The sequence below is a fragment of the Lepidochelys kempii genome, chromosome 1 (genome assembly GCF_965140285.1).
Source record: "Lepidochelys kempii isolate rLepKem1 chromosome 1, rLepKem1.hap1, whole genome shotgun sequence".
Taxonomy (NCBI): Eukaryota; Metazoa; Chordata; order Testudines; family Cheloniidae; genus Lepidochelys; species Lepidochelys kempii.
In genome coordinates, this window is record NC_136380.1 from 56,307,183 (window position 1) to 56,327,507 (window position 20,325).

A 20,325-nucleotide genomic window follows, 5' to 3' on the forward strand; every position below is an offset into this window, starting at 1 on the left:
TGTTTCAGTGGGAGCGAACCCAGACGCCAGCGATAATACTTTGTAACTACTTCACTGAGCCTCAGAGCTTATAAGGAAAGAGAAGTCATGTCATATTATTAATGCCTATAGCATTAGTGCCAACACATCCTCAGACGTTCTTGTTAACTGCTGGAAATGGCCCACCTTGATTATCACTACAAAGGGGTTTCTCCCCCTCCTGCTGGTAATAGCTCATCTTAAGTGATCACCCTCCTTACAGTGTGCATGATAAACACCCATTGTTTCATGTTCTGTGTGTATATAGACAGGTTTCAGAGTAACAGCTGTGTTAGTCTGTTTGGGGACAATGTATACCTTCAGATCAGCAGCACTGCTATGGGTACCCGCATGGCCCCACAGTATGCCAACATTTTTATGGCTGACTTAGAACAACGCTACCTCAGCTCTCGTCCCCTAATGCCCCTACTCTACTTGCGCTATATTGATGACATCTTCATCATCTGGACCCATGGAAAAGAAGCCCTTGAGGAATTCCACCATAATTTCAACAATTTCCATCCCACATTCAACCTCAGCCTGGTCCAGTCCACACAAGAGATCCACTTCCTGGACAGTACAGTGCTAATAAACAATGGTCACATAAACACCACCCTATACCGGAAACCTACGGACCGCTATTCCTACCTACATGCCTCCTGCTTTCACCCTGACCACACCACACGATCCATCGTCTACAGCCAAGCTCTGCGATACAACCGCATTTGCTCCAACCCCTCAGACAGAGACAAACACCTACAAGATCTCTATCAAGCATTCTTACAACTACAATACCCACCTGCGGGAGTGAAGAAACAGATTGCTAGAGCCAGAAGAGTTTCCAGAAGTCACCTACTACAGGACAGGCCTAATAAAGAAAATAACAGAACGCCACTAGCCGTCACCTTCAGCCCCCAACTAAAACCCCTCCAACGCATTATTAAGGATCTACAACCTATCCTGAAGAATGACCCAACACTCTCACAAATCTTGGGAGACAGGCCAGTCCTTGCCTACAGACAGCCCCCCAACCTGAAGCAAATACTCACCAGCAACCACATACCACACAACAGAACCACTAACCCAGGAACCTATCCTTGCAACAAAGCCCGTTGCCAACTGTGCCCACATATCTATTCAGGGGACACCATCACAGGGCCTAATAACATCAGCCACACTATCAGAGGCTCGTCCACCTGCACATCCACCAATGTGATATATGCCATCATGTGCCAGCAATGCCCCTCTGCCATGTACATTGGTCAACCTGGACAGTCTCTATGTAAAAGAATAAATGGACACAAATCAGATGTCAATAATTATAACATTCATAAACCAGTCGGAGAACACTTCAATCTCTCTGGTCACGCAATTACAGACATGAAGGTCGCTATCTTAAAACAAAAAAAACTTCAAATCCAGACTCCAGCGAGAAACTGCTGAATTGGAATTCATTTGCAAATTGGATACTATTAATTTAGGCTTAAATAGAGACTGGGAGTGGCTAAGTCATTATGCAAGGTAGCCTATTTCCCCTTGTTTTTTCCTCCCCCCCAGACGTTCTGGTTAAACTTTGATTTATGCTGGAAATGGCCCACCTTGATTATCATACATATTGTAAGGAGAGTGGTCAGTTTGGATAAGCTATTACCAGCAGGAGAGTGAGTTTGTGTGTGTGGTTTTTGAAAAAAAAAAAAAAAAAAAAAGGGGAGGGGGTGAGAAAACCTGGATTTATGTTGGAAATGGCTCACCTTGAATATCATACACATTGTAAAGAGAGTGGTCACTTTGGATGGGTTATTACCAGCAGGAGAGTGAGTTTGTGTGTGGGGGGGAGGAGGGTGAGAAAACCTGGATTTGTGCTGGAAATGGCCCAACTTGATTATCATACACATTGTAAGGAGAGTGATCACTTTAGATAAACTATTACCAGCAGGAGAGTGGGGTGGGAGGAGGTATTGTTTCATGGTCTCTGTGTATATAATGTCTTCTGCAGTTTCCACAGTATGCATCCGATGAAGTGAGCTGTAGCTCACGAAAGCTTATGCTCAAATAAATTGGTTAGTCTCTAAGGTGCCGATAGTACTCCTTTTCCTTTTGCGAATACAGACTAACATGGCTGCTACTCTGAAACACATCTTGAGTGACTTCTAACACCACCTGGCACTGAAGGGAGTTGTGACTGGTTTATTTTCCTTAAGGTGGTGGGGGCTTAGCATTCTTACATTTGGAAAAGCTGGTTTAAATACACTGCACACCAACCCAGCTTGTGACAGTGATTGTGATTAAATTCTTCAAATATGTGACTTCACCAATGTGTGAAATCCCTTGGAATATTTTCAGAACATTGATTACCTGTGAGACCCTCATATTTGGGACTTTTTTTGTATTTTAGACACTGCTTTAAGACAAAGACATCATGGATAAATATGAAATTATTAAAATGATTGGGGAAGGAGCCTTTGGCAAAGTATTCTTAGCAAAAGGAAAGGTAGATAACCACCAATCTGTTATCAAAGAGATCAATTTAACAAAGGTAAAAACAACAAAAGTAACCCTATATAATACTGATGTTTTTTATTTAATTGGTTATATTGATATGTGTTACTACAATGTAAATTTAGGAGTTTTTTTTATTTCCTTTACAATTGTATGTAGACTATATAAAGTTAAGATTTCTAAAAGACTGTGTTCAGTTTGTCTATTAATGTAGCGATTTGCAAGCGTGATTACATGTACAAAGCTAACATAACAAAAACATGCCCACTATATTTCCAGTTAGTTCAGACTTATCTATGTGTAGAGTATGAGAACAAGTATAGAAATTATGGGCATATCCCTGCCAAACATTTATTACCAAGTATAATGATTACTAATTGTGAGTATTCCCATTTGCTCCACCAAAATTTGTTTAAATTTAATTTACTTGTTGTGTTTCAATCTCTCACAAGATAACTATGAATTGAACTTTATTAACAGAACATGTTTTAGTCTTCAAGCCATTTCAATTAATTCATTTCTAAACTTCTTTGTAGTTTAAAAACATGACAGTGAGTAAAATATGATAGAACATATAATTAAAATGAAGCTACTGCTCTCAAAATAACTGAACAAAGTATATTTTGTGATGTGTTACTCTGCTTCTTCAATGTTCACTTATTTTCAAAATTAAGTAATTCACAGTCTGGGGAGAGGAGCAGTCCTCTTAGTGATTAATGTGAATGAGTGTGTGGGGGGATGTATTAGGCAGCTGCAATAGAAGAATACATTTTTATAGTCCAGGTCTGAAAATCTTTATACAACTTTCATACTCACACCCAGAGACTTTACAACCTAAAAATTACAAAAGCTGTACAAATTTTCTCTAAACTGTATTCACGAACAATACAATAATCAACATTTGCCAGGAATACAAGACTTCAGATTTTGGCTGTACACAGCTTTAAGATAAATAATTTTAAAAAATTTCCAAGCCTGAGCATTCAAAAATCATGAGTCATGTTCAAAAATTACAAGACTTAAAAACCAATAGATTTTGGGTTCTTTTTATTTGCCTTTTGGTTTCTCACCCTCCAGTGTACAAATGTTACATTTTCAACTTTTAAATGAAAGATGAGATTCTCAAGAAATCACTAGACTTCAGGATCTGGTGCTTCAAGAAAAACACCATGGGTGAAATCTTATCCCCACTGAAATCAATGGGAGTTTTGCCATTGACTTCAGTGGTGCTAGGCTTTCATGCAAAATATTGGAAGAGTGGATAACACTTAAGAGGAATATTTTAAAATATTTTTCCTTTGTATTTTGTTCATATGAACTTACACATACCAAGAACGAAAGTCACATGGGTCCTGCTCCTACAAACACATAAGCCTGGGACTAACTTTACTCATGTGAGAAAAGTCCCTTTGACTAATTAGGACTACTCACATGAGTAAATTTACACACTTGCTTAAGTGTTTTCAGGATCAGAGTCTAAAAATGTCAGAAAGTGTCAATATATTTTCAAATATCAGAACTTGTATTTTTCACTATATATGCATCATATTTTTTTAAATGGTGATTAAAACCCTTTAAATAACTTTTGCAACATTTAGATCCACTACCACATATTTAATGGGATCTTTTAGGGTTGTTTTGATATGAGCTTTACATAGAAAAAGTTTTACTAGCAAATTGGCATTTTACTATTTGTTTTTTAAACTCACTTTAGATGCCTGTGAAAGAAAAAGAAGCATCTCAGAAAGAAGTAATTCTTCTGGCTAAGATGAAGCACCCAAATATAGTAACATTCTACAGTTCTCTTCAAGGTTTTAGTTTAACTTTATTTTATTTGTGATTTTAGTGTTTAAAATTAAGCCTTTATAAAACTCCTATTGATTTTTTTCCCCCTAGAAATGATTTGAGATTACAATACTTTACTCACCTAGGAACCTGAAAAAATGTAGCTTAAATGTTTTGTATGCATAAATGACTTCTGGAATTGGACCAAGTTATTAGGTATTACTTCTGTAGTACTTGAAGTATGCATGGTATTTTATTGACAAAGAAACAGCCTTATTGAGCTATGTACAGCCAGGAGTGATGGTTGGAAAAGGATGTACCATGCAACTTTTCCCCTCATTTTAGATTTCTCTGTGTGTGTGTTTGTGTTTCCCTTTTAATATTTTAAGCCTTCTCTGTTTGTCTCTTGCTTATTGTTATGGGGTACCATTCACCACTAGGGGACCTCCTCCTGGCTGTTTAGGGGATTAGCTCCTTCCAGGTAAGACACCCCTTTCCTTGCAGCATGGCCCCTCTCTCTCTGTGACTCAGGGTATTCCTTCTTTTTGACTGAGCCCTCTGACCAGGTCACTATAGTCCTCGCTTTCCAGGTATCAAAGTCCCATTCGAGGACTGTCCCAGACAGTCTTTGTCTCCACTGCCTAGTATATGCCACTTCGTCATTGGCTGGTAGGTGAACCCGGGCTGACCCTCTGCTCCTGGTTCCAGACCAGGGACCCTTTAATCAGCAACCAAGCTCTGCTGCTACAGTAGAAACTCAGAGTTACTAACACCAGAGTTACAAACTGACGGGTCAACCATATACCTCATTTAGAACTGGAAGGACACAATCTGGCAGCAGCAGAGACCAAAAAACCCCTACACAACCGAGTACTGTGTTAAATGTAAACTACTAAAAAAATAAAGGGAAGGTTTAAAAAAAGAAATTTGACAAGTAAGGAAACTGTTTCTGTGCTTGTTTCATTTAACTTAAGATGGTTAAAAGCAGTATTTTTCTTCTGCATAATAAAGTTTCGAAGCTGTATTAAGTCAATGCTCAGTTGTAAACCTTTGAAAGAACAACCATAATGTTTTGTTCAGAGTTACAAACAACATCCATTCCCGAGGTGTTCATAACTCTGAGATTCTACTCTCTCCCCCTGAGCCTTTTCCTACACTCTCTCCCACTAGGTTTCCTTCTTTCCCTCTCTAATATCCAGAGATTGGCTGTAGGCTCCCTCACTACAGCCCCCTTCTCTCACCAGCTTGCTGGCTTTATATTAGCCCTGCATGTTCCTTCTCAGCCTGGCTCCACCATCATTAAGGGGTTACTTAGGCCATCTAATTCCTTTCAGCTGTGGCTTATCCAGTTAGTTGGTCCTTTCTCAGCCTCACCATCTCCTTCTAGCCTAGTATGGGGTGAACATCCTGTGGCACTTATGTTTTAGTTTTTATTGTCTCTATGTGCCTCTCAAGGGGTGTTTTTTTTTAAACCCTTGCTTATTTATCTCTCTTTTGTGTTTTGTTTTCTTTTTTACTTGTGTCTGTTCTACTGTGCTGTCTAAAAGACCAAGCATTGTCATTTCTCTATTTGATACATATGATGATGGGAGATCTTCTTGATATTCATTATGATGGTTGAATTTTGCAGACTGACATATCTGGGGGGTAAAAATAGGGGGAATTGCTACATAATTTCCCAATTACAGGTGCACCTATGTCACAGATGATATTCTCCTCTTCATACTAAGGTTTTGTTGAGGAACCAGAAATGTGGGATTGGTCCTGGAGTACTGTGCTCAAATTGATAACTAAGTTTGTCATGAGATATTTCCTTTTCTCATTAAATTTGTGATTTATAGATGGTGCTTTGTTACAAATAAATAGGCTGTGGCAGTGAACTGAGTAGATATTCGCTAAGTCACAGGACAAACACAGGTACATATTTGGGAAAAAAACAAGTTTGTTATGGTAATTTATGAAAAGAAATTCATACCTAAAGTGCCAAGATGATAATGCTAGTCTTTTATAATTAATTGACAAGCTCACAGAGGACTTGTGTCCAAGTTGGCAAAATAATTATGCAAGGCACAGGCCTGAAAAAATAACCAAGCAAAAGGAAAACTTTGGCTGGTGGGGACTTTACCATCTTAAATTCCCTGTTTTGTGGATATCCTGATGAGTTAGTGATGTTTGCAATGATGTCCATGAAGTCTGTGGGCTGTTGAAGAAGGAGCTGTAGGCCTACATTACAAAACCCAACAGTTTTTAGTGCAGCCTGCAGCTTATGTTTCAACTCTAACTTGTACTTGAATTTCTGAGAGCTTGTAGATTTTCTTTTGTCGCATAGTACAACAAACTGTGGCCAATGTACATATTTGATAAAGGGGCACATGTATTCTTGAGTTCAGCCAGCAAGTCTGTCTCACATGCTCTCAACTACCAACTTGCATTTTGGCTTCTCAGAACTATTTTTAGTGATCGTTCTGTCTACTGCACTATTAAAATATCCCCTCAGGAATAAACATGGGGAAGCAGAATCCCTCTAAAGAGGATGTTTTGGGCTATGGCAACCTGGGCCCAAAGATGGAGCAGCTTGTTTCTCAAGGACACGTTCCTCCTCTTGGGGAAGCTCTGCTAAGAAGCTGAAAGAATCTGTGACCCATGGAATAGATCTCACACATAAGAAACTAAATACTATGCAAAATCTTTTGGATAACATTGAATAACATCTGAAGTCTGTTGCTGGATCCACACAAAACTTGGAAGCCAGCATAACCTTCATTTATGGGCTCTAGGATATTGCACATGCTATGATGGGGGAGACTTAGTTGAATATGTATTGGCCACAATTACTGGTGGAAATAAATTCACTTTGTCACAATGAGGGGTGAGTAGGAATGAACATTTAAGGACATGGGGATCATCCTGAACATGGATTGAGCTGTAAAGCTCTACTTTAGCAAATCTCCATCTCTTTTATGTGTCGTTTGCTATAATCAGTTTTTCCCCATTGATCATGAAAAGCATCCATCTTACCAGAAATCCTTGGGGACAAGAAGTAGAGATAGAGGATCAAAAGCTTTAAAGAAAGAAAGAAACAAACAAACAAACAAAAAACCCAGACACAGCAGCTGTAACCAAAATAATTAATTGCTGTATTCACTAATATCAATGAAGTAGGTAGAAAAACCTCTCTTTTCTTGCAGAAAAGAATAAGCTATATATTGTGATGGAATATTGTGATGGAGGTGATCTAATGAGACGGATCAATATGCAACATGGAGTGCTGTTTGATGAGGACCAGGTAAAGGAGTTATTTTTGGAGGAAAGGATTTATATCCTAATATGCACATTTAGGACTATCTAATATGTGATGCAGTTTCTTGTCTTTACAGTCACAAGAGACATATAGCTAAGCCCTTATGATTTCTGTGAGAATTTAGTGATTTTTCAGTTAAAAGCTAGAGAAAAGATCTCTCCTTAGAAATGACATTTGAGATGGAGGGTGAGGAGTAGTGTAGATCAACGCTGTGTCTTATAGACACAACAGTGTTACCTAGATGGGGTGAAATACTGGCCCCATTGAAGTCAATGGCAAAACTCCCACTGATTGCAGTGAGGGTCAGGATTTCACCCATGATGTTCAGTAATAGGATTCAGAATTGTTAAGCCAGCCTTTTGAACCTATTCCAGTATATATTAGCTCAGAAGTATGTGTGTGTGTGTGTATATATATATATTTAGTGGATGGAATGGGATCACAACTGTTTCCCACTCTTCACTTTTCTCCTCTCATTCTCATTCATGCTACTTTTTGACCTCCCTTCAACTAGCTGAAGCATACTTTTCTATTATGCATTGCACTTCAGAGTACAGAACTCAGGGCTAGTTTTTCAGATATTGATTTCCATTTTGCAGGTGCAAGCAAGAATTTAGATATCTAGTGACCTAAATTGCTAGTGAAAATAACTGGTTGTAAAACTGCACGTGCCCAAAAAGAAACCCAGTTAAGGCTATCCTTAAAATGTGACTCACAGTCTACTCTCAATCTTACATTTAAATAGAAAAAGAAATCTCTTCACTTTTCTTTTTTCCATTTAAGTGGTAGAGAAAGACACAGTCAATGGTGTGGCAATCAGTTGGGAGTTAATTGAGGGTTTAGGACTGTCTGGCTCATTCAGTTATTGGAAGCAGACGAACACAAGGGAGAGAATGAAATTGATATAAGAGGACAAAATCACAAATAAGAAAAATACAAAATAGGGAACCAACAATAAAAAAGAATGCTGACAACAAGAGAGAATAACAAAATACAGAGCGAAACTAACAGGAAATGTGACATCAGAAGACAAACAACGGAAGAGCAGACACAAATAAACAGAGTAAGACAAAAACAAAACAGTCCCCAAACTAAAGAAGCAAAGCAAGCTACCCAATTATATTTAGTTCCCATAATATGCTTATATATTTTCAAATGTATGTATGAATTTAGTGCTCATGAAAGGCTCCAAATCAAGGAATCATAATTAAGCACAACTAAATAGGTGGTTAAGTGCTTCCTGAATAATGTTGATTTCCTGAATGAAATCATGAAGTCGATGGGCTGTATGCATGTGTTGTAAAGTTAAGCATGTGTTTAAGTGCCTTCCTGAATAGGGATAGACTTAAGTATATGTTTTAACTGCTTCCCAAAGGTCTTGATCCAGGAAAGTACTTAACTATGTATTTAATATTAAGTATGAACTCAAGTGCTTTTCTGAATCAGGACCAACATAAGGATATAATAGCTGTGGCTTATGACAGGGATAGTAAAAAGAAAAGGAGTACTTGTGGCACCTTAGAGACTAACCAATTTATTTGAGCATGAGCTTTCGTGAGCTACAGCTCACTTCATCAGATGTTTACCGTGGAAACTGCAGCAGACTTTATATACACACAGAAATCATGAAACAATACCTCCTCCCACCCCACTGTCCTGCTGGTAATAGCTTATCTAAAGTGATCAACAGGTGGGCCATTTCCAGCACAAATCCAGGTTTTCTCACCCTCCACCCCCCCACACAAATTCACTCTCCTGCTGGTGCTAGCCCATCCAAAGTGACAACTCTTAACATAATCAAGTCGGGCTATTTCCTGCATAGATCAAGGTTTTCTCACATCCCCCCCGCCCCCATACACACACAAACTCACTCTCCTGCTGGTAATAGCTCATCTAAACTGACCATTCTCCAGGTTTAAATCCAAGTTAAACCAGAGCATCTGGGGGGGGGGGTAGGAAAAAACAAGAGGAAACAGGCTACCTTGCTTCCTACCAGGCTTCCTCTTGCTTTTTCCTACTCCCCCCCCCCCCCCCCCAGATGCTCTGGTTTAACTTGGATTTAAACCTGGAGAATGGTCAGTTTAGATGAGCTATTACCAGCAGGAGAGTGAGTTTGTGTGTGTATGGGGGCGGGGGGGATGTGAGAAAACCTTGATCTATGCAGGAAATAGCCCGACTTGATTATGTTAAGAGTTGTCACTTTGGATGGGCTAGCACCAGCAGGAGAGTGAATTTGTGTGGGGGGGTGGAGGGTGAGAAAACCTGGATTTGTGCTGGAAATGGCCCACCTGTTGATCACTTTAGATAAGCTATTACCAGCAGGACAGTGGGGTGGGAGGAGGTATTGTTTCATGATTTCTGTGTGTATATAAAGTCTGCTGCAGTTTCCACGGTAAACATCTGATGAAGTGAGCTGTAGCTCACGAAAGCTCATGCTCAAATAAATTGGTTAGTCTCTAAGGTGCCACAAGTACTCCTTTTCTTTTTGCGAATACAGACTAACACGGCTGTTCCTCTGAAACCTGTCATTAGACAGGGATAGTGTGAGAAGTTACTATGCAAGCTTCCTTATACAACGCTGCCATTTACCCACATTTCTAACTGGCAATCTGTATTTTTCTGTTCCTGGGCCTTTCTTGACAAGGGACCATAAATGTTATCAAAATTGTATGGTGGTTTAATGGTTTCCAACACTGAGGATTAGGATGAGACCATATAACTCCTTTTCAGATGTGATCTGAACTAAGATTTGAACTCACTCCTTCCTAAGTAAAAGGCAGCCTTGGGCTTGATTTCACATTCCTTACTCAAGCAGAACTCCCAGTGCAGTTACTGGAGGGTTTGTTGGAATAAGGACTGTAGGATTGTGTATTTGTCTGCATATTATTTTCTGATAATATTTAAAATTGGAAAATTGATTAAATGAGTCCAGTCACTCAAGTTGATATTAACAGCTTTGTTTATTTTTCCCTCTTTTTTTGTGCATATGCAGTGTGTATTTTAGGTTTTTCTTCTATTTTTGTTTTATGTTTTTCAGTAAGACATTCCATTGGAAATTACAGCGGTGCAGATTTACAGAGTCTTGTACCTTTTGTCTTTCACTATAGATTCTGGCTTGGTTTGTGCAGATTTCCTTAGGACTGAAGCATATTCATGACAGGAAGGTTTTACACAGAGACGTAAAAGCACAGGTAGTAAACTTGGAAGTTACAGTTCTTTATTTTACCCAGTCACAAAAATGCATACAGAGGAAATTCTTCCATGTTTCATCAAGGCAGTTTCTTCTTTATTTGCAGAACATTTTCCTTAGCAATAATGGAATGGTAGCAAAGCTTGGGGACTTTGGCATAGCAAGAATGTTGAACAAGTAAGCATCTTTTTTGTACAATCTGTGTCCTGTACCTAATGCCAGCCCTGAAAAATGTAACTGTTCCTAAAGATCAGGTGCAGATTCAAAGTGTGTTGTGTCTAATAAAGTCTAGGGGTCTAAGGGTCTGATACTGCCCTGTGGAAATCAATTTTTGCTATAGACTTGAATGGGAGCAGGAAAAGACTGCACAGACTGTATCCAGAATGATACATATTTTATTTTCTTTAAGAGGTATTTACAAGAAGCTAAACCAGAAGAGTATATGGGCTATGTGGTGGAAGGATGGTCCAGTGGCTAAGGCACTAGTTTACAACTCAGAAGATCTGGGTTCAAGTCACTGTTCCACTGCAGACTTCCTTTGTGACTGTGGACAAATTGCTTTGCATCTCTGTGCCTCAGTCTCCCAACTGTAAAATGGGGATAATAGTACTTCCCTACCTCTCAGAGGTGTTGTGAGGATAACTATATAAAAGATTGTGAGGTGTTGAGATACTACAGTAATGGGAGCCACATAAATACCTAAAATAGATGGCAGGTGAACCCCATGCTTTGTATCAGTACAGACTTTTTCTACAATATTTTAATACTCTTCATGGAATAGAAAAATTACAAGAAAAATATTTACTAGCTCAATAACACCATTCATCAAACAAGTTTACTATACAAACATGAATGACTTAAGCATCACAACCTCCCAGATGCTCAGAAGCATTTTCATCTCTATTTTACAAATGGGTAATCAGAGCCACAGAGAGGCTAGGCGCTAACCTTTCAGTGGGAGTTGTGGGTGCTCAGGACTTCTGAAAATGAGGCTGTCAGTGTCTCAAGTTTGACAAACCAAAACAAAGGCACCCCAAAATTTGTGTCCACTCTTGAAAATTTAGATGTACGGTGATTTGGCCACACAGGTTACACAGCAAGTCAGTGACAAAGCAGAAAATGGGACATGCAAACCCCAGGACAGCACTCCTTCCTTTCAGTCCTGGTTTGGGTGGGATACTCACATCTAGGACAACGTTGTTTCACGGTTTAATGGATATATTGCAAAACCACCTGGTGCATCATAAAATCTTGCTGCACAGTTGAATGCTTTTAAAATACTGTATTAATGATAACTAAAGGTACGATTTTTTTTAATGGCGGTCACAGGAGCCACAGAATCCGTGACTTCCAAAGACCTCTGTGACTTCAGCCCCGGCAGCTGGGAGCTGCAGGGTCCCACCACCTCTTGGAGCGGCAGGGAGCTGTGAAGTACGCCTGCCGCCTGAGGTACTGAGTCCCCAAGCTGCCATGTGCAGTGAAGGTACCCTGCAACTCCTGGCTGCCACAGGCAGGAGGTACCCCGCAGCTCCCTGACACCTTCCAGCCACCCCGCAGCTGCTTAGCCACTTCCCCTTTTATCATGGATATTTTTAGTAAAAGTCAGAGACAGTTCACAGGCTTCTGTGCATTTTTCTTTATTGCTCGTGACCTGTCTCTGACTTTTACTAAAAATATTCATGACAAAATCTTAGCCTTAGTGATAACCTTTTCTGCAGGAACACTGGTATGGGGTGAGGAGAGAGAGAATTTCTGAGCTTTGTATTGGAACACAAGTTTTCTCCACTATAGAATTACACAACCATTTTAACAGAGACCTGGAGAGTGTTTTAATTTTGTCCCTGCAGTGTATATATGAATGTACTGTACTAAACTGGCATTCATATACTTTTGAGCAGAAATGATAGCCTCTGTGTGTTCATTTCCTAGTTACATACAAGCCCTTTCCCCCACTTCTAGAATAAACTCTTTATCACTTACGTTTCTTTTGTTTTCTATCTTTCATTAGTACTATGGAGCTTGCTCGTACCTGTGTAGGGACACCCTACTATCTATCGCCTGAGATCTGTGAGAATCGACCATATAACAATAAAACGTATGTATCTAAATATATATTTGCTTGGATGCTTTCTCCAACCATATGATGAAACATGCGTGCTTGAAAACAGGAAGTTATTTGCTTTGATAATCTCATGACTTAACATTACAACTGCATTTTTATTTTTATAAACATGTTTGCAACTACTTATATTTTAATCTTTTTACTCATATTTGTAATACTGTCAGGTTGAAATTAAATTCTTTCCTTTGTTTCCTCTTTGTGATTTTATCCCACTGTGTGTCTAATGTGCCGTAGCTGACATAGATGTGGCTCTTTTTAGTTCTGAGTTTGCAAAAATTTGATAGACTGAGTATTGATTGTTAAAAATATTCTTCAAAGAACGGTGCTAGATTGACAGTTCTGGACAGTGAAAGCCCCTGTTTTCAGTAACTCTTACAGAGTTCCCTGCAGAGGAGGCAGATACGCCTGAGACTTGTAGACACTCACTGTGAGCCACCAAAACATTAGGTGCTGAGGGTTATGGGGAGCTACGTACCCTTATTCTGTGTGGGAAGCTTGACTTCAGACCAGAAGAGCCTTGATTCCAGACAGATACCTCCATTTCAAAGCTCTCAGGGGATTCCTCAGACTGCTCATCTCCCTTGCAGTCTCCTTGGTTGTCCATCAGACAGAGATAGCCTACCCCTTCCCTGTGTAGGAACATCCCTGCTGCAAGCATCGTACCTTGGTGACAGGGCTGCCATCTATGACAATAAGAGGGGAAAGTCTAAGGTAGTCAGTTACTACAATGATGGATGTGATACAGAAAAATATATAGAGTAATAGCTCCACCTCTGGGGATAGAGCTGTGTGGCCAAAGATCAGCTCTACAACCGCCTCTGTGTGGATTTCCATTCCCAGATACACCTAGATCTCCATGGATTCTAAACCTGACCAGCTCATTCAGCTCAGTCTTATCCAGTGAATGGATCTGTACTATAGCTACAAGTAGCACTGAAAATGAAGAGGCAGTTGTTTATATTTACACTGTCAGGCAGGCAAACATGATAGGCAAAAAGAACCACTGCAGTGAATGCTGAACATCTTTATTGCATCTCCAAAGTAATATTCTTCTTCAAAAACTATTTTACACTATTACAAGTGCAAACTGTTGACACCAGCCCATCAGTTCTACTCTTGGTCAGGACACTTGAAGGTAATAAAATAATAGTATGATTGTAATTGTTATTTATACTGCACCATCATTGTGCATGGTGTATAAATATTATTTTTCTTTAAAAAAGGCACCTTGTTATGTACTTCAGAAAGCAGAAAAATTAATTGCAGGTTAGTTTGGGCACGAATTTCTCTACAAATTACATTAATATTAACTTTTGGTGAAGTATCTTCAAGTAGTTTAAATGCTGAGGTGAGGGGATTGTATTATACTTACGAAAATGTTAGATGCATTCTCCTGACATTTGAATGGCTTTCATCCACAGAGATATTTGGTCTCTTGGCTGTGTTCTCTATGAGCTGTGCACTTTAAAGCACCCGGTAAGTATATTCACAATCTGACTAATATCACTGTATTTCAAAAAAAGATTGAGCAGGGCAGAAAATTGTTGCAATGAGAGTATTTCAAAGACAGCTATTGGAAGGAAACATTTGCAATTTAATGGAGTTGGAATTAGAATGTTCTCCTCAATTCTTTCACTTTAATTTCTCACATGAAGTCTCTTTTGGGCATATTGAAACAAAGTGAAGTGTACACACAGACACACACTGTATTCTTCCACATAGTGCTACTATTTTTATTCTAAGTGTGATCACCTCCAACACACTTAGGCCAGATATACTTCTGAATCATTCCTTTTTAGGTGAGAGCTGTCCTGGAGCTGGGAACTGGGAGGTGGAAGCTTCAGAAAATCCAATGTGGAACAGTGACAAATCCCTTGCCTTTAGGAAGGCAGTGGCATCTCAGCTAATTAGAATGAAATGGCAAAGTGGGAGACAGTGGAAGAAGTCATTTTGTGCCATTTATCCTAGAGGATCCCAGGCAGTTTACTAATTTTTATGTATAAGAATCAACCACCATTAAAATGCATCTGTCTTTGGAATGGAACATGGCTACTGTTTAACACTGCACAGCGACACTGTGTAAGTGACAGGAAATGAAGAATATCTTGTCCAAAGGAAACTGCAATGGGAATTTATGTATGAAGATATACTAAAGGAAGAACTAAAGCCAAACTTCAAACTTAGGTGCTTAAATATGGCTTTAGGTGCCTAACTTTAGTGCCCAAGTTTGAAAATATTGATCTAATTTATTGCAGATTTTGAAATCCAAATGTATGCACAGTCCTTGGAAACATTGATTTGATATGGAAGCATTTTAATGCCAGAAGAAACTAGACACAAAGTATTACAACAAGGAGCATTCCTTTGATTGGTGCTCCGCTCCTGAGCTTTGTGTGGAATAGAGAGCAGAACAGAGGCTGATCAGAGTGACTGGAAAGGACCAGCTTTGTGGAAGCAGCAGAAGCTAAGCTCCCACTCTGCCTATAAAATCATGGAGATGTCACACACAGCAGTATTGATGGAGGGGGCAGAAAGGCTGGCATGGGAATGGTACAAAAGTGCCAGGTACCCTCCTTCCTTGCTGCTGTGATCTTGCTTAGTGATTTTAAATGGCAGTGTGCAGTCATTACCTCCTATATCAAGTGGCAGTAATTATTATTGATTGATATATTTTATTGTTCAGTTTGAAGGCAGCAGTTTACACCAGCTGGTGCTGAAGATCTGCAGAGGACATTTTATCCCAGTGTCTCCAAAGTATTCCTATGACCTGAGGATTTTAATTTCCCAACTGTTTAAAATATCTCCAAGAGATCGACCATCTATCAATTCCGTATTAAAGAAGCCCTTCTTGGAGAAGCGCATCACCAACTACTTGCCCCCTGAGGTGAGTTTCTTGTGCTGCTGTCTGCACTTTGACTCATCCTTATCCTTTTTTTTATTAGTCTACAAGTTTGGTTGATAAAGGTAATAGTATTGACATAATATGCTTAGACTTCTGCAAGGCATTTGACTTGGTACCTCATGACATCTTGATTAAAAAACTACACATTAAATGGATTAAAAACTAGCTAACTGATCGGTTTCAAAATGTAATTGTAAATGGGGAATCATCAGCATGGTCGGGGAAGGGGGAGGCTCAACGGAGTGGAGTGAGTCCTGTAGGGTTTGGTTCTTGGCCCTATGCTATTAAACATTTTTATTAATGACTTGGAAGAGAACACAAAATCATCACTGATAAAGTTTGCAGATGACACAAAAATTGGGGGTGGAGGTTAAAAAAAAAAGCAGATGACAGATCACTGATGCAGAGCAATCTAGATCGCTGGTAAGCAGGATGCAAACACACAGTATGAATTTTAATATCGCTAAATGTAAATGTATACATCTAGGAACAAAGAAATAGCCTGTACTTACACCATGGGAAACTCTTGTGATGGGCTGGATCACAGAAACCCCCTTGGGAGCTGCCACCTGATGTGCCAAGACTACTTGTGCCCCTGCTTTCCTGCCCAGTCAGCTTAGGACTTCAGTGCCCTTCCTGGTTTGAGCCAGACCCACTAGCCTGCTGCAAACCCAGACCCAGGTCTGAACCACGTCCCCTAACAGCTGTAGGCTTAACTGAAAGCAGCTTGCAGAGGTGTGCCTGTCTTTAACACTCAGATGCCCAACTCCCAATGGGGTCCAAACCCCAAATAAATCTGTTTTACCCTGTATAAAGGTTATACAGGGTAAACTCATAAATTGTTCGCCCTCTATAACACTGAAAGAGAGATATGCACAGCTATTTGCCGCCCCTCCAAGTATTAATACATACTCTGGGTTAATTAATAAGTAAAAAGTGATTTTATTAAATAGATGTAAGCAGTGTCAGGATGAGCTCCACCCTGACATCTGGTGGTGAGGTGTGGCAAGTTGTGGAAAAGAACTTCAGGGACTGAGCTCATTTGCATAGGCACACCCACCCCGCCTAGAATGAGGCCATAGCTGACCAAATGGTCACTTTAGCTGCTGTGGGATCACCAGTGTCTCTGTTATTGGGACAGGAAGAATAAATTGTTATTACCTGATTATGGGAACTGTGCTTGGAACTGTACTTGACCTTTTGTTATGATGGAGGGACTCACCATCAACTAAGCAGCAGTCGCTAGGCAAGGGTCATGGGTTCCAAAACTCTGTGAATTGAGAGAGGTTGGGGACAAGTATTAATACTTGGTGGCATGGGCCCCTTGGTGAGGGCCTTACATGCTAATTGTGCTTCCTCCTCTCTCCACTGTGGAATATCAGAGCTAATTTTGATTTCATTAGGAGTCTAGTTACAGGCTGCTGAGCTCACTTTGGGCTAATGGTACACCAGCACTGAGGCTCCCCTACTACAAGCTGAATTCACCAAAGAGCTGAAATCACTGAGCGTTGTGTTAAGTAGTGGGGGAGCCTGAAGATACATTGTGGAGCAGTTTGCGGGATGGCTGGAGTGCCTTGTGGACAGGCTGGTGGAGCAGTTCATAGGATGGCGGGAGCTGCTGGTGGGACGTGGAGCAGTTTGTGGACCGGCTGGTGGAGCAGTTTGTGGGACGGCGGGAGCTGCTTGTGGGCCGCAGAGTGGAGCGGAGCTGAGCAAAGCAGTTCGTGGGGTGGCAGGTGGAGCGGAGAGAAGTGGAGTGGAGCAAAGGCCTATGGAGCTGTGGGGCGGTCAGCTTCAGTTCATGATTCAGCCTTTTATGATCTGAAGCTGACCGCCCCACAGCTCCATAGGCCTTTGCTCTGCTCCGCTTCGCTCCGCTCCACCAGCCAACCCAAGAACTACTTTGCTCAGCTCCGCTCCACTCTGCGGCCCACAAGCAGCTCCTACCGTCCCACGAACTGCTCCGCGTCCCACCAGCAGCTCCCGCCGTCGTATGAACTGCTCCACCAGCCTGTCCACAAAGCACTCTAGCCGTCCCGCAAACTGCTCCACAATATATCTTCAGGCTCCCCCACTACTTAACACAACGCTCAGTGATTTCAGCTCTTAGTCAGTTCAGCTCTTTGGTGAATTCAGCTTGTAGTAGGGGAGCCTCAGTGCTGGTGCACCATTAGCCCAAAGTGAGCTCAGCAACCTGTAACTAGACTCCTAATGAAATCAAAATTAGCTCTGATATTCCACAGTGGAGAGAGGAGGAAGTGCAATTAGCATGTAAAGCCCTCACCAAGGGGCCCATACCACCAAGTATTAATACTTGTCCCCAACCTCTCTCAATTCACAGAGTTTTGGAACCCATGACCCTTGCCTAGCGATGGTCAGTCTGTCTGATCAAACTGAATACAGATAAAAACCTCACCAGTTCCAATAAACTCTCTTTTACAGACTAGCCTCCTTCTAGTCTGGGTCCAGCAAGCACTCACACCCCCTGTAGTTACTGTCCTTTGTTCCAGTTTCTTTCAGGCATCCTTGGGGGTGGAGAGGCTATCTCCTTAGCCAGCTGAAGACAAGATGGAGGGGTCTCTCACGGGCTTAAATAGACTTTCTCTTGTGGGTGAAGACCCCCTCCTCTCTCCTATGCAAAGTCTAGCTCCAGGATGGAGTTCTGGAGTCACCTGGGCAAGTCACATGTCCATGCATGAATCACAGTTTTTATAGACAGAAGCCATTGCCCACATGGCATCTTGAATGTCTCCAGGAAGACTTTTTATGTGGATTGGAGCATTCCAAGATGCATTGTTCCTTAAGTACTTCTTGATTGGGCACTTAACTTTGTGAATTCCTTTCTCCAGGAACTGACCAAATGCTCTACCAAGGTTATTTAGAAATCAAGCCAGTACACAACCAGTATTCATAACTTCGAATACAAAAATGATACATGCATACAAATAGGATTAATAGATTCAGTAGATCATAACCTTTACATAGATATGTTACATGGCATATGTAGCATATAATATATTCCAGTTATGTCATATATTCTATGCATATTTCCATAAAGCCTTATGGGGGGCACTGTCACAACTCTATCATGGGAAACAATGACCTTGAAAAAGATTTGGGGGTTGTGGTGGATAATCAGCTGAATACTGAGCTCCCAGTGCAATGTTGTGGCCAAAAGGTCTAAGGCCATCATTGGATGTATATGGGAATCTTGAATAGCAGTTGAGGGGTTGTTTTACCTCTGTATTTGGCACTGTGCAACCTCTAATGGAATACTGTGTCCAGTTGTGGTGCTCACAGTTCAAGAAGGATGTTGATAAATTGGAGAGGGTTCAGAGAAGAGCCATGAGAATGATCAGAGGACTAGAAAACCTGATAGTGATACAGCTCCATGAGTCTGTCTGTTTTGCTTAACAAAGAGAAAGGTCAAGGGGTGACTTGATTACAGTCTATAAGTACCTACATGGGAAACAAATATTTAATAATGGGTTCTTCAATCTAGCAGAGAAAGGTATAGCACAATTCAGCTGGATGTTGAAGCGAGACAAATTCTGATGGGAAATAAGGTGTAAATTTGTTAACAGCAGAGTAATTAACCATTGGAACAACTTACACAGGGTCATGGTGGATTCTCCATCACTGACAACTTTTAAACTGATTGGCTGTTTTTCTAAAAGATATGCTCTAGGACAGGAGTTTTCAAACTTTTTCTTGCTGAGCCCCGCGCCACCCCCCTCTCCCCCGGCGACCATGCTATAAAAACTCCATGGCCCACCTGTGCCACAACTGGTTTTCTGCATATAAAAGCCAGGACTGGCATTAGGGGGTAGCAAGCAGGGCAACTGCCTGGGGCTCAGGGCCCAGAGCTTCAGCCCCATGCACTGGGCCTTTGGCTTTCTGTGCTGGGCCCCAGTGAGTCTAATGCTGGCCTTGCTTGGCGGCCCCCCCGAAATCTGCTTGTGGCCCCCCACTTGAGAACCACTGCTCAAGGAGTTATTTTGGGGGAGTTCTGTGGCCTATGTTGTACAGAAGATCAGACTAGATGATCACAAATAGAACCTTCTGGCCTTGAAATCTATGAATCTATTAAACAAGATGCAGCATAGACTGTTGTAACAGATACTTTTTGCTTATAGGTAATACAGGAAGAATTCAGCCACACTGTTATACATAAAAAAAGACCATCAGCACAGCCTGCAGCCAAGTTGGTGCAGGGTAAGTCTTGTTTTATGACAGAATAATAATAAAATACATACTTATTATTAATTAACGTTGGTTCTAAACTAATCTTAATACTATCCAGAAGTGAAGAAGCATGATAATTACTGGATGGACTTACCTTTTTCAGCAGTTTTTAATGTGACTTGCACATCAAGGGTTTGATTTAGCATCGCTAATATAGGGGCTGAGAACTTCACCAGCAGAGGCACTCCACCCTGGAGGGAGAGCAAGCATTGTTTATACCACTGTCCTACCCAGGTATTCCACCAGCGAAAGGCAACTTCCAT

General features: G+C 40.8%; 1 protein-coding gene across 1 annotated transcript in view; it reads left to right on the top strand.

Annotated features, from left to right (window-relative positions):
• The first annotated feature begins 2,417 nt into the window (after positions 1–2,417).
• Positions 2,418–20,325, top strand: part of NEK5 (NIMA related kinase 5) — a 48,983-nt gene continuing 31,075 nt past the window's right edge. Inside the window, exons 1-9 of the mRNA XM_078852797.1 lie at positions 2,418–2,554; positions 4,232–4,328; positions 7,491–7,588; positions 10,711–10,794; positions 10,900–10,970; positions 12,802–12,888; positions 14,337–14,391; positions 15,599–15,799; positions 19,954–20,032. Coding sequence (XP_078708923.1) covers positions 2,438–2,554; positions 4,232–4,328; positions 7,491–7,588; positions 10,711–10,794; positions 10,900–10,970; positions 12,802–12,888; positions 14,337–14,391; positions 15,599–15,799; positions 19,954–20,032 — 889 coding nt within the window. The 5' untranslated portion in view covers positions 2,418–2,437. The remainder of the gene's footprint in view (positions 2,555–4,231; positions 4,329–7,490; positions 7,589–10,710; positions 10,795–10,899; positions 10,971–12,801; positions 12,889–14,336; positions 14,392–15,598; positions 15,800–19,953; positions 20,033–20,325) is intronic.